This window comes from Syngnathus floridae, chromosome 2, assembly GCF_059516105.1.
Source record: "Syngnathus floridae isolate MCC-2025c chromosome 2, RoL_Sflo_1.0, whole genome shotgun sequence".
Lineage (NCBI taxonomy): Eukaryota > Metazoa > Chordata > Actinopteri > Syngnathiformes > Syngnathidae > Syngnathus > Syngnathus floridae.
This window is the reverse complement of record NC_142414.1, coordinates 14,319,057-14,331,944: the sequence shown is the minus strand read 5'-3', so window position 1 is coordinate 14,331,944 and position 12,888 is coordinate 14,319,057. Positions and strand designations below refer to the sequence as shown.

Genomic DNA, 12,888 nt, shown 5'->3' with positions numbered 1-12,888 from the left:
TAAAAACTCTTCCTCTTTTTTTTTACTTTATTTACCTATATTGTTTTATTTTTCAAACACACAAAACTAAGAAAAACATCTGTATCCAGTCACCTGGATTTATTTACCTGCTGCTAGCATGATCTTAAGCAGCAGCTTAGAATTGAGTTTAGGGAATTATTTTTAAGAACAAATAGAAGTGACGTCTACGCGGACTTGAATCTCATTTTTCACCTTTTTATCCCGCCAAAGAAGTAACCTATGAGAAGAGACATGACGCATAGGTCACGCCCCGCCCAACACAGGTGAAAAAGTCGCGCAGTGCATTGTGTGAGTAGCTTCGTCGGCAGAAGGACCAAGTTTTCCTCTCATCGCCTGCTTTTCTACGTTTTTTTTTTTTTTTTTTTTTGTAATGGGGCGGGAAAGATTAAACTCCTGTACAACGCCTTGTGACCTCAAACAACCTCAATAGACCACCTTTTTTAAGTTTTGAGAACGTTCTCTCTCTCTCTCTCTCTCTCTCTCTCTCTCTCTCTCTCTCTCTCTCTCTCTCTCGCTCTCTCGACGTGGACGCGCACACTTACCTGCACGCGATGGAGGAGTACGCGCACACAGCCAAGTGAAGGAGAAGTGACGTAATCATGGATCCCTTGGAGATGGGACAGAAATTTAGCCTGAGACAAGTAAGCGGAGAGGACCAACCGGTTCAGCATGTTTGTCTCACAGTTGCGGTTCGAATTCGAATCTGATTTTTTTAAGTTTGTGATCTGGTGTGAGTGTTTTTCAAAGTGTTTAGGTTTGAATTCTTGCCTATACATTATTTGCCTTGACAATGACTGGCAATCCACTGTTTGTGTGTCCCGATATTGGCCAGTTCATCGTTTGTCTTCCATATATTATATTATATTATATTATATTATATTATATTATATTATATTATATTATATTATATTATATTATATTATATTATATTATATTATATTATATTATATTATTACTCAGTAGAAAGACTAGAGATGTCTGAACATTAATAGAATTCTCTGAAATGACAATTTTATCTGACTGGATCACCATTGCCCTCCCATCAGGAGCTGGATCGGGATGCCAACCTTCAATTTCTACCAGCCCCAGATGTCAGAAAAGTGGAGAAGAGGCCAATTCTTCACAGAAAACTGTGCATTGCTTTCGGGCTAGTGGCGGCAGCCGTCTCTCTGTCTCTGCTGACCGGACTTCTTGTGTGGCGCTTCCACTGTGAGTGGACCCTTTTTTTTCCTCCCTGTACATTTTGTCTGTCCGCATGAACCAAAGTTATGATAGCTAATGCATACTTACCAACTTTGGTTTGTGAAGTATAGTGTAGTGAGATTTTTTTTTTCTATCAGCGTATGGGCCTAGGTTTCTTGCCAGATTTCTAAGTTTTTCCTGACTGTATATTTACCACTTGAAGGAAGATTGTGCGTACAGAGCTTTTGCTCTAATATTCAATAAAGACTGAGGTCAATGGATAAATAAGCCTTTTTATGCTATAAAATCAGGATAAATAATGAGGTTCACTGAAATACATTTACTATGCAGCATTATTGCATAACAAATTAAACTGTGGGCAACTGACCTAATGAAAAATAATAAATAAAAGTATACCGTATTTTGAACAAAAATGTAAAAGAACATCCAGGTGACGACCTCACCAGCTCACTTTAGCACTTGATGTTCCTGGCCTTTTGACTACTCCTGTCCATGCTGCAATTGCTTCCTATTAAAACATTATTCTTTCAACTGCTATGACCACCGCCACTGGGATGCCGCCACAGATTTTCCATAGCAACAAGCTACGATGATATAGAAATTTTATAAAAAAAACTAAAATTAGTTTTGAAAAAAATCGAACTAACAAACCCGCTCTGTGCTATTATGTGGTTAGTGCATCAAGACATGGCCAAGCCACGCATCTATGTGGGCTCCATGTCCATCGCTAACCAGCGCTTCCTCTCAGACTATGAGGACCCCGACAGCAAGCCATTTGTCAAGATGGCATCTCTCGTCAGTCAGCAGGTGAGTGACTGCGTGGGCTCGATGGGAGGTCAACTGTGGCTGACGTTATCACGTTTCGTTTTGCAGCTTAGAGTGATGTACGACACAAACACGGTGTTGACCAAATACTTTCAACGCTCATCGGTGGAAGCGTTCAGGTGGGTCACATGATATCGTGTTAGCAAAATGTGTTCTTCAACAAGGTGGCATCTTTACCTCGCTGCAGCGATGGCGGTAGTGATTCTTTGACGGCGTACTACCGCTCCGAGTTCAGCATCCCCGAGCCCCAGCAGGACTCAGTAGATGTCGCCGTCCAGTCGCTGCAAACGGCGGCAGGAAGTCAAAAAAGTCGGCAAGGGAGAGTGCTGCTGAAGCCCCAGCACTCGCTCAACGTCGACGCCGTCGTCACGAGAGGTCGGTCCTGCCACGCCACTCAATTGTCCAACAAGTGATTTGTAGATAGCGGCATCAGCTGACACATCCATGTAAAAATGGTCTTTTTTGTGTGCAGCCATTGATCCACGGATGACATCATCATCCTTATTGGGTAAGAATAAGATGTGTTTTTGTCACTGCTGGCACCCAGTCCATCTGTTGCTTTGTGTGTTCTGCCAAATACACCTGATTTGTTTGTCTTTATTCACCATGATATTGGCTGATGACAAGCATTTTCGAAAAAACACTTTTAATATTTTGGTCACTATTGATTTTGAAGCTGATATTTGGTGTGACTAACAAGGTAACAACCTGCTGGTTTCCAGTCAAGAAGTCCTTTAACGTGCATGTCCGAGAGGGGGGAGTCATTCAGTCGCCGGGTTTCCCTGATTCTTCGTACCCGTCCAACGTCTACCTGCAGTGGCGCTTGAGAGCGGACGCTGCCCACCGCGTGCGACTGGACTTCCAAAAGCTGATTCTGGAGGACGACTGCCAACACGACTTTGTCAAGATTTATGATTCGCTAGCGCCCATCGAGCAGACCGCCATCGCTGAGTGAGATGCTTCGTCTTGAGTATTTCCGTCGCACATTTTCTTGATGTTTATCTTCTCAGCACTCATCTCTGTGGCCTTCTGACAAATACTTGGTGACCCCTGTCCACTTCCATGACCTCATCTTTGTGACTTCAGTCTCACCTTTCATTTCCATGATCAACATTTGTACAGCTTCAAAGTGTACGTGTTACGTTTTCAGACATTGCGGGATTCCTCAACATTTGCTGTCCTTTGTGTCGTCGGGGAATGTAATGCTGTTGACGCTGGTCACCAACAAGGAGAAGAACTTTCCAGGCTTTATAGCCAACTTTTCACAGGTCCCTCTGGAGCCACCAGGTGGGTACGTGACTGTTTTTTCATTTGGAATATTTAGGAGGTTGCATTTAAGCTCCATGCTGCCAGCAGACTGTGGGGGAACTCTGAGTGGTGACCTGGGCCAATTTTCTTCACCGTACTTCCCGTCCAGCTATCCTCCTCGGACTTCGTGCGTGTGGAACATCCAGGCCAGTATCTCCTACTCCGTAGTCTGTCCCCTGCTCACACGCACCGACAAAACTTGAAGTGGGAATGCTGCTTGGTGTGTGTTGTTTTTTTTAGGTGTCTAAGGGCAAGTCTGTCAAAGTCAAGTTCAGCAAGTTCTACGTTGGAAATGACTCCATCGATTGTTCCCGAGATTATGTGGAAGTCAACGGCCGAAGGTTATATTCTCATTGTTTAGGTCCAACGTGTTGTTTTATGTGATGCATCTAGTATACAATATTACAGCATTTTTATTCACCAAACACAGAAAACAACTTGTATGTACAAATGTTCCTTATATGTAGAATAATTGCATCATGTTGAATGCCCTCTACATATGTTTAAAGTAACATATTACATCGGAGTTAATGATCCGTGCCATCTCTAAGAAATCATATTTGCATCACAGGCTGTGCGGGTCAAAAGAGGGAAGTACAACAGTGGCCAGCAGAAGCAACCTGATGAGCGTCAAATTCAATTCGGACTGGTCGTATGTGCACCAGGGTTTCTTCGCCGCCTTCGAGGCTTTCATCCCCAGTGACTGTAAAATCTTTTTTCTACCAGTCAAACAGTCTGTGTTGTGTTGTTGTGTGGGCGTTTTGTGTTTTTATGCTTTTTACAGCCTCTTATGTACCATATTGGGGCTAGTGTTATTGAATTAGCATTGATTATTTGAATAATTGCATACAATTTTATTTGCATATTTAAATATTTAGATTAAATAAATCGATAAATTTAAATGTATTTATTTACGTATTTAAAAAAAAAAATTGACAACTGATTACTGTTTAATAATGATAGTTGGTGTTGTGTTGTATTTTGTTTCGGAGCAGCTTGCCCGGGAAGCTTCCGGTGCACCAATGGCTGGTGCGTGGACTCCCGTTTGCGCTGCGACGGTGTTGACGACTGCGGTGATGCCAGCGATGAGGAAGAGTGCAGTGAGTTTCTATTTAAAACAGACAGATGGGCTGGATCATTTGCAGAAATGTTGACTAAAAAAAATAATAAAAAAGCTTAAAATGTCAAAAATCATGATAATAAAAATGACTACAATACATATTTATGCTTGTAAATGCAGTTTAACTAATTAACTGTATCAAGAGTTTGAACACCAAGATGTGAACGTCATTTTTTAATGAAATGTGACCTTCTTTATTTTGTTCAACAGGCGCCTGCGCTCCCAACGTATTCCGCTGCAAGAACGCTCGCTGCGTCTCGCGGACGACGCTGTGTGACGGCAAAGATGACTGCAGCGACGGGTCTGATGAGTTCAAATGCGAAAAATGTGAGAAGGAACATGCTTCCTGTCTCATGAATACACACCTGTCATACACCTGTCTCATGGACCCAATCGGGTCAAAGCAAGACATTTGTTTCATAATCATGTCTACTTTTGTACACTTGCTTGTGATGTCCAGCAGCGGGCGCCGTGACGACGTGTTCCGACTCCAGTTTTCGTTGCAAAAACGGACACTGCTTGGACAAAGTCAACCCTGAGTGTGACGGCGAGGTTGACTGCGAGGATGGATCTGATGAGGAAGCCTGCCGTATGTCCATTTTAAATGCGCACACACCATCCACCCTTTCTGTTATGTTATTGAAGTCAAGTCAGCAAAGTAGTTTTGCTGTATGGAGGTTAAATGCTGACATAGCTTGGCTTTAAAGTTTTTTTAAGTTTATTCCAGGTTCAAAAGCTTTCCATGATTTCAAAGGAGCCAGTTTTATGTCCTTTTTTTTCAGAGTGTGGTTTGCAGCCATACCGCAGTTCTCGCATTGTCGGTGGTGAGGCGTCGCAAGAAGGGGAGTGGCCCTGGCAGGTCAGCCTCCAGCTGGTAGGCCAGGGTCACGCATGTGGCGCCTCCCTGCTGAGTGGCCGCTGGCTGCTGACGGCCGCCCACTGCGTCCAGGACAAGGGTTCGAGCAGGTACGAGCAGATCAACCACAACTATTGTGTGGTGTTTGCAGTCCAGTTGGACTATTTGAAGATTTAAGAGTTGTGGAAAAGACTTCAAACTGAGACCAGATTTACTTTCTTAGATGTCTTTCCAGAATAGTTTTCATAACGTATATACATCAATTGAACTATGACTTGTTAAAGAGTCTAAAGTTGAATCAGACTAACAGTCTTCACCAGCAAGTCAGAATTTTTCAGAGGCTTTTACAGACTAGTTGTAAGATTCTTTAGCGTAGCAAAACATTTGGCACTCATTGAAATTTCTTAAGTGACTCATTTTAGAGTCACGACAGACTAGGTGAACTTTCCAAAGAGTCTCTCAAACTAGCTTAAGAATTTTCAAAGCTGTCTTAAGAAAATGTCTGAATTTCTGAAGAGACTTTGTTGAAGAATTTGTAGATTCAAAGTTTTTGAAGTTTGAGAAAGAAAATTACAAAGTTTATGTGTTTGAAAGTGACCAGTATCAAACAAAAGGCTTTGTTTTGCAGGCACTCGCAGGCTGACCAATGGGAAGCCGTTTTGGGCCAGCACATATTGAGCCAGCCTAACGAGTGGACGGTGAGGAGGAAGGTGTCGCGGATCGTGGCCCACCGTCATTTCGACCAGTTCACTTTCGACAACGACGTGGCGCTGATGCAGCTGGACTCGGACGTGCCGCTCAACCAGCACATCTGGCCCATCTGCCTGCCTTCACCCACGCACCGCTTCCCTGCCGGCCAGGAAGCCTGGATAACCGGTTGGGGCGCCAGTCGAGAGGGAGGTGGGCAAACTGTTGACATTTTTAGTCTCACAAAAGCAAGTTGTCAAATGAGAACTTTGATGGCATTCTTGTGTCATTTGTAAGGTGTGGCGGGGAGTGTCCTGCAGAAAGCCAAAATTGGCATTATCAGCAGTTCGGTGTGCAACGTTGCCATGAACAATGAGGTGACCGATGGGATGATGTGTGCCGGCGTCCTCAAAGGGGGTGTGGATGCCTGCCAGGTGAAGAGTCTTGAATGATTTGCTTTAAAGTCTGCTGGACTTTATAAATTGGTCTTAAAGACCCGTTGAAGAGTCTTTAAAGAGATTACTGAGCAGTTGCAATGTCTAAACAGAATAATTGACCGTCAACAATTTATTTTTATCTTTGACTCTTGTCAGGGTGACTCCGGTGGTCCACTGTCTGTTATCAGCCCAAATGGGCGGGTCTTCCTGGCCGGCGTGGTGAGCTGGGGTGATGGTTGCGCTCGCAGGAACAAGCCAGGCATCTACACGCGAGTGAGCCGATATCGCAAATGGATCAAGGAGCACAGCGGCATTTAGCGACGCAGCTAATGTCACCACAGGAAGTTTAAGAGTTTCAAGTTAAAGGTGCGCACTTATCTACATGTGAGAATTTTAGCAACATATGCAACAGGTCTTATGACATTACACTAGGATCTCTAAAAGACACTAGTGACAGGAAAGTTGTCAAAAAGCAACTTGACTTTTGGCAGACTTGGACTTTTTGAAGAGCCTTTCGAACTTTTGAAATTCTTTATAAAATGTCAGAAAATTCTTTAGTCAAAGTCTTTACTGGGCTGTTAGGGAGTTTTTAAAGAAACAAACAGGTGAGTGACAAACAAAATACAAATTGCCAACACTGAAAGTGTACCATGTGGTCCTACTCTGAGTTTATTACCATGATAAAACAGTGAAATTGAGATAGCTTTACATCCCTGCTCGTTTCTCAAGCTAACACTGTAGTTGGACAAATAAACCCTTGACTCTGATTGTCTTCATACGAGTGAACCCAGGATGGCAGCTTCAAAGTTTGTTCTAGCAGTCAGCCGATTGGTCTGCCAGTGTTCGGGGGCGTTTACTTGGCGGCTCCTCCGATCGGTCGTCATCTCTAAAGCCATCCATTGTGATTTGGTAGTTAACCGTGGCTTCCTCATGTTCTGGCGATTTAAAGATGGTCGCCTGCCTTTGTGAACCTGCCCACCGCAGGAGGAGCCTCACGGTGGGCGCGTGACCCCAGCTCTCCCCCAAAGCAGGGACCAGCTTAGATTGTCCGCCCTGCAGCCGTGTGGTCATCTGGTTGCTCAGGACCACCGCCAAATCGTGCTTGGTTGCCATGGAGATGAGCTGCTGGGCCAGGCCATTGAGCAGGCGGGTTCGCTGACTCTGCAGCTCGTCAAAGTGCTGACGAAAGGGAAAGGCCACGCTGTCAATCACTAGGAGGCGGACCTTCGGGTGACTAGACAGGAAGTCGGGTAGAAGGTAGATCTCGGCCAGGAGCTCCACGTAGTCATGGCAACGCACCTGAGGTACACCAAGATGGAAAGTGAGCGCATGACTACATCACCTGATGATGTGAAGTGGATACAGGTTCCTGTTGGGGTGTCACGTTACCAGGAAGATGTTGGACAGGATCGTTTCCACGGTGAAGGTGGAGGCGGCATCTCGTTGCTCGGCTCCTTCAGTCAGCAAGGTGCAATGGCGGACTGCGGCGGCAGCAAGGTCCACCACTCTTTGAACCATGAAGCTTCCCTCTGTGTCAATGAAGACCACCTGACCCCCCAATCCGCCAAAACAAGGGGGCACCTGAACATCCACGGCCAGCTGCAGACTGATGCCATACTCGTGTCACATCATCTGCCATCGTTGTACTTTTATTCATTTAATCCTCTGCAAAGAACTAATAGTATTGCAGCTTACAGAAGAATTTAGGGCCATCTGGAAAAGCGCTATATAGAGCTGATGCACGTCCCTCACCAAAGTTGTGTTTTTCCCACTCCCGGCGCTCCGCAGATCTCTGTGGTTTTCCCGACAGGAAGCCCTCCTCCGAGCGCAGCATCTAGCCGTGAGGAGAACGTCACGATGCGGCTTTGCTCTTCTTCCTTCTGCAGAAGATCCAGTGCGGTCAAAGAAGCTCCATCTGCTGCTGCTGCTTCTCCATCAGCTCCTCCCTCCCGCCTCGCAGCCTTAAGCACCTCCAGCGCCTCCTCTTGGCTCAGACCTGCCTCTGCAACAAAGAGATCTTCAGGTCTCAGCCATTTTGCTTGGAATTGATGTTGATGTTCTGAGATTGCATTAATTAACATACCATCCATCCGTTTTCTATCTTGATCTTATTAAGATTTGGAGTAAATTGGACTCTATTCATGCTCATTTGGGCCAGAGGCAGATTAGATACTGGATTGACTGCCAGCCAATCTGAGTTTTTAATACTTATTAGTTTTATTTATTTGTCTCTGTGTTTGTGACCTGAATCAGATTTTTAGCTATTCTTCCAAGGTGCTTTGTGTTCCATTCAGGGTTCCCGTATATTAAGGAAAGTTAAATTCAAGCTTTTGTAATTCCATTTGAAATTTAAGACCAACTTCACAATGTTGCCTTAAATCCATATTGTCCAAAGTTGCCAGTACAATACATATGATAATGTACATCTGCTCTTAAAATTCTGAGAGTATTTGTGCACCAAAAAAAACCATGCTTGTGTGTTTTGGAAAAAAATGATTTAGGGATTTTTTTAATCAATTAAGGCCTTGAATTTAGATACATGCATTATTTTTTAGAATTTCACAAGAAACTTTCTGGGGAAAATAAGTTTTAAAGCAAGTAAAGAAAATTCCTTTGGGGAGGCAAAACGTTTAAAATGACGTTTGGTTTGTCTATAATGAATGGAGAATATATCATTTTTGTGAAGAATACAGAAGCAGATTTTACTATAAGGTCAGTCGCTCTGTCTGTGAAACGAGAATTTACCTCGACTAAGCTCGAGTGCGCTGACTTGCATGACGTCATCCAGCATCTGAAACCCTGCGTTGAGGATTTTCACTTTGACCTGTGGACTCAGTTGCAGAGTGGACACCGGTCTCTGCATCCTGTTTCCCTGCTAAACATTAGCTTCTGGCGTCTAGAATCTGCCACTTCACGACAATCGACCTGGACAGCCTCGACACAAACGCCTGGCAATTAAAAAAAACACCCATAGTTAACTTCTGAGACCTTCCAAAATGATTTGCACAAAATGCGATTGAACATTCCCGCGCAGATAAGGTCGCATATTGGTTCGCGCAAGGCGACACAAAAACAGGGACAATTCACTTCCTGTAACGTGACTTCAAAATAAAAGCTTGGCGTTGACGCCCTTTTGCATTACGATCACATTTCGGGTCAGTGCAAAACTACAACTTGATTTAAAAAAAATAGGATACATTGAATAATTCTAAGTTGTATTCGTTTTTAAAAATCAGCACAGAACTTACATTAAGTTAGTTATGTTAAGTTAGTTCTACTGTAATGTGTATTGTGTAAGCGTGGCCTACAACTTTTCTCAAACAATATGCGTAGATTTCACAGTTTCTTTTATGCATGTTTGGGCTGAACCAACTTCAGTATCAAGAAAAAATATAGGAAAGCTACCATCAAAATAAAATTACTTTTACTGTTTTAATATGAAATCGCACGACTTAACAGGAAGTGAGTAATCGTCACTACTTTGTCGTCACTAACATGCGACCTCTTTTGCACGTGAAGAAGGATTTCTAATGGTGAGTTTATTTTATTTGTGGTAGCTAGTTAAATGTACATTCATTATTTTTGGAAGAAAAATCCCACCACTTACGTAAACGTCCACGCAAATTTAACAGAGGCAATATCTTATCGATTTTGTACCCGTAAATAAATTCACCTGCTTTTTCTGCGTCCTGCTCATTCTTTCATTACATTAAAAACATTTGCTACACTATTACTCACACCACAAAAAGTATTAATATCATAATAATAGCTGTGTGAAACTAAGCAGAATTGACATTGTGTTAAGGGTTGACATGTTTTCAACAAACGTACATTCGTTTCTTCAAGTGTACTATACACGAGGAGCTATCGGTTATTTTTAAACCAAATATTTTTAATTCTAGTGAATAGAGATGGACAAGGTGAAGACGACGACAGCACAATTAGAAGTGGAAGAAGGGAAGATGATGACAGCTCAAAGGGAGGAGGAGAGGAACTCTACAAATGAAGAAGGTGAGGAGGACAGAAATATTACAACTCAAGAAGAGCAAGCGGAAGAAGAGAAGACCATAATTCAAGAAGGTGAGGAGGACAGAAATATTACAACTCAAGAAGAAGAGCAAGCGGAAGAAGAGAAGACCATAATTCAAGAAGGCGAGGAGGAAGATGGGAAGCTCTCAAGTCAAATAGAAGAAAAGCGAAAAAAACTAATACTAAAAGGACTTGTAAAGACTTCCTCTTCCACGGACAAAAAGTGTGTTCCAGGAATTATTTACCTGGGTCATATCCCTCCAAGATTCAGGCCTAAACATATGAGAAATCTTCTGGCTGTTTACGGCGAGGTCGGCCGAATCTTCTTGCAACCTGAAGGTAGGATTCAGTGATGTATTGATTTTATTACAGTTAGAGTTTTTCTTTTTAATGCAGCGTTTGTTTTTGAAGGTGTGTCTCCGCTGACTAAAGAATGACAATGAGAGGATTTCAAAAATAGCGTTGAGAACATAGCAAGTTTGTTGCTGTAGTTCAGCAACCTTCCCAACTCCTCTGACTGTTTCACGTTGGCTTTAGCGGCTGACGGTTGAACATAAACAAACCGCCGCAATTTCTGTTATTCCGTTTTTGTTGGCGGGCAAGCAGGGAATGATCCCATTCAGTCCTCTTCGTCCTTTTCGTGATTTTCATCTGACTGCGTTGTGTCGCCGTTCGGGCAGATGGCCAGGTGAAAGGGAAGAAGAAGCGCTCGGGCTGCAAGAGGAGCGGCTTCACCGAGGGCTGGGTGGAGTTCCGTGACAAGCGTGTAGCTAAGCGCGTGGCGGCGTCTCTTCACAACACACCCATGGCGACACGTAAACGCCAGACCTTTGTGTCTGACCTCTGGTGCATCAAGGTACGGCGAACGCTCGACATTCATCGTGGCTAACAGCTAGCTAACAGCAGGTCTTTGGCTTGGCAGTACCTACACAAGTTCCAGTGGACACACCTGAGTGAGCGCCTGGCCTACGAGCAAATGGTTCTTCATCAGCGCCTCCGCACCGAAGTGTCGCAGGCCAAGCGGGAAACCAACTTCTACCTGGAAAATGTAGACAAGACCGCTCACATAGATAAGGAGAGCAAGAAGGGCAAGCGGAAGAAGATGGACGCACAGGAGCACGTGAGTTACCTGCATGCGCACACACAGACTTTCTGCGTTTTTCACTCACTCGTGCATGCATCTCCCTCCTCATCTTGTATTATTTTATTCCTGTCTTCCTCTTACACTTTCTTTTTCCCCCTCTCCTCGCCATTTCTTTTCTTTTCCTCGCTCTATCCCTCTTTCTCCTTTTTCACGTTCTTTCTTTTCTCCTGCTTTTTCTGTCTTTATTTTGCTCGCTGTCTCCTCTATTTTGTTTTTTTCCGTGTCTCACTTGTTCTTTCTCTCGTTCTTTTTCTCAGTTGTTTCCCTTCTTGTTCTTCTGTCTTGCACTTTCCCCCTCTACCTGTCACTGTCATTGCATCTTTTAGTTTCTTTTTCTGCTCTTTTTTTAAAAATTTTTATCTTGTTACTCCCTCTTGTGCTCTCATTTCCCACTCTTTGTATTGCTATTTCACTGCAAGCCAAGCCAAGACACGGTACATATTCACACCGTAATATTGTTTGTAGATGAAAGAGCAAACGTGGGACTACACACAACGCCAGACGGAGGAGGAGATCCAAAGAAAGAAAAAGAAGAATAAAAAGACAATGATGACTATGATGAACTCTGTCAGCAAAAAGCAACAGGACAAGGACCGCCTGCACCAGCTCAAGAGCCAATCAAACGTCTCCTTGTTGGCAAAGATTTTTAACTCCCAACAGACCTGATCTGGTCAAGGAATATTGGTGTGACAAAAAATGTACAGTTGGGGTGTCAGATTAATTTAGTAAATCATAATGATTAGCCTGCCAGTCAACGTTATCTCCACAGCGTGCAATCCGTTTCATGCACGGCGGCCAATAATCCGAGCAACAGAAAACTCAATTAACTTGACTGTGTCAGTGATCATGTTGAGTATGAATTTTCACAATGTCTATTTTTCAAACAAGTTCCCTGTTAAAATGAAACAGCCAATGTTTTGTCTTGCTTGGAAGCGATTTACTTCTAACATGGCATGGCATGGCATTCTAACTGCCGTGTCGGCTAAACAAGGACAAGTATATTCAAACCATAAATCCTGCTTTCTCAATGACTTTTCTATTTATAAATAACAAGGTCTCTACTTGTGGTAGCCAGAAGTCATGGTGAAAGGTTTTATTGGCCATCAACGAGCTGAATAGAGTGGTAGCACAAATGTACTTTTGTTTATCAAAATAACAGATTCGAATAAAGTCTCATGAGTTTTCCTCAGTCTATTTGAAAATTGTTTGCTGTTAAAATGATAATACGGAACATGAGACATAATAGGCAATCTGTGCG

The 12,888-nt window shown here is 43.3% G+C and overlaps 3 protein-coding genes across 13 annotated transcripts; 2 read left to right on the top strand and 1 right to left on the bottom strand.

The window, feature by feature from the left end:
- The first annotated feature begins 322 nt into the window (after nucleotides 1-322).
- On the top strand, nucleotides 323-9,599 carry LOC148402011 (suppressor of tumorigenicity 14 protein homolog). 10 transcript variants are annotated; one of them, XM_088357337.1, is made up of 18 exons: nucleotides 323-662; nucleotides 1,068-1,230; nucleotides 1,901-2,031; nucleotides 2,098-2,168; nucleotides 2,237-2,424; nucleotides 2,522-2,557; nucleotides 2,772-3,000; nucleotides 3,200-3,503; nucleotides 3,598-3,698; nucleotides 3,929-4,062; nucleotides 4,353-4,457; nucleotides 4,688-4,804; nucleotides 4,938-5,066; nucleotides 5,260-5,443; nucleotides 5,962-6,233; nucleotides 6,318-6,454; nucleotides 6,614-6,823; nucleotides 8,344-9,599. In XM_088357337.1, exons 1-17 carry the CDS (start codon nucleotides 621-623, stop codon nucleotides 6,773-6,775), a joined length of 2,505 nt encoding a protein of 834 aa, XP_088213463.1. In that variant the 5' UTR covers nucleotides 323-620; the 3' UTR covers nucleotides 6,776-6,823; nucleotides 8,344-9,599. The 10 variants fall into 10 exon arrangements, 9 of the variants coding, with proteins under 9 accessions (XP_088213463.1, XP_088213455.1, XP_088213447.1 ...); XM_088357329.1 differs by having other exon boundaries at nucleotides 8,268-9,599; XM_088357321.1 differs by having other exon boundaries at nucleotides 8,246-9,599.
- rad51c (RAD51 paralog C) lies at nucleotides 7,109-9,544 on the bottom strand. Its single transcript, XM_088357618.1, has 4 exons — nucleotides 9,203-9,544; nucleotides 8,210-8,459; nucleotides 7,847-8,063; nucleotides 7,109-7,756 (listed from the first exon to the last, which is right to left on the bottom strand). Exons 1-4 carry the CDS (start codon nucleotides 9,318-9,320, stop codon nucleotides 7,271-7,273), a joined length of 1,071 nt encoding a protein of 356 aa, XP_088213744.1. The 5' UTR covers nucleotides 9,321-9,544; the 3' UTR covers nucleotides 7,109-7,270.
- Nucleotides 9,600-9,900: 301 nt separating the features above from the next.
- Nucleotides 9,901-12,819, top strand: abt1 (activator of basal transcription 1). 2 transcript variants are annotated; one of them, XM_088357641.1, is made up of 6 exons: nucleotides 9,901-9,990; nucleotides 10,360-10,468; nucleotides 10,538-10,825; nucleotides 11,167-11,342; nucleotides 11,409-11,606; nucleotides 12,096-12,819. In XM_088357641.1, the coding sequence occupies exons 2-6, from the start codon at nucleotides 10,369-10,371 to the stop codon at nucleotides 12,294-12,296; spliced, it is 963 nt and encodes a 320-aa protein (XP_088213767.1). In that variant the 5' UTR covers nucleotides 9,901-9,990; nucleotides 10,360-10,368; the 3' UTR covers nucleotides 12,297-12,819. The 2 variants fall into 2 exon arrangements, with proteins under 2 accessions (XP_088213767.1, XP_088213759.1); XM_088357633.1 differs by having other exon boundaries at nucleotides 10,360-10,825.
- Nucleotides 12,820-12,888: the final 69 nt, after the last annotated feature.

Coding starts and splice junctions, on each gene's coding strand:
- rad51c (XM_088357618.1), bottom strand. CDS start 9,320: ATGCAGAGACCGGTGTCCACTCTGCAACTGAGTCCACAGGTCAAAGTG. Junction 8,460..9,202: donor CGCACTCGAGCTTAGTCGAG/GTAAATTCTCGT, acceptor TCTTTGTTGCAG/AGGCAGGTCTGAGCCAAGAG. Junction 8,064..8,209: donor GTGGGAAAAACACAACTTTG/GTGAGGGACGTG, acceptor GTATGGCATCAG/TCTGCAGCTGGCCGTGGATG.
- LOC148402011 (XM_088357337.1), top strand. CDS start 621: ATGGATCCCTTGGAGATGGGACAGAAATTTAGCCTGAGACAA. Junction 2,425..2,521: donor CGACGCCGTCGTCACGAGAG/GTCGGTCCTGCC, acceptor TTTTGTGTGCAG/CCATTGATCCACGGATGACA. Junction 3,699..3,928: donor GTGGAAGTCAACGGCCGAAG/GTTATATTCTCA, acceptor TTTGCATCACAG/GCTGTGCGGGTCAAAAGAGG.
- abt1 (XM_088357633.1), top strand. CDS start 10,369: ATGGACAAGGTGAAGACGACGACAGCACAATTAGAAGTGGAAGAAGGG. Junction 11,343..11,408: donor CTGACCTCTGGTGCATCAAG/GTACGGCGAACG, acceptor TTGGCTTGGCAG/TACCTACACAAGTTCCAGTG. Junction 11,607..12,095: donor AGATGGACGCACAGGAGCAC/GTGAGTTACCTG, acceptor TATTGTTTGTAG/ATGAAAGAGCAAACGTGGGA.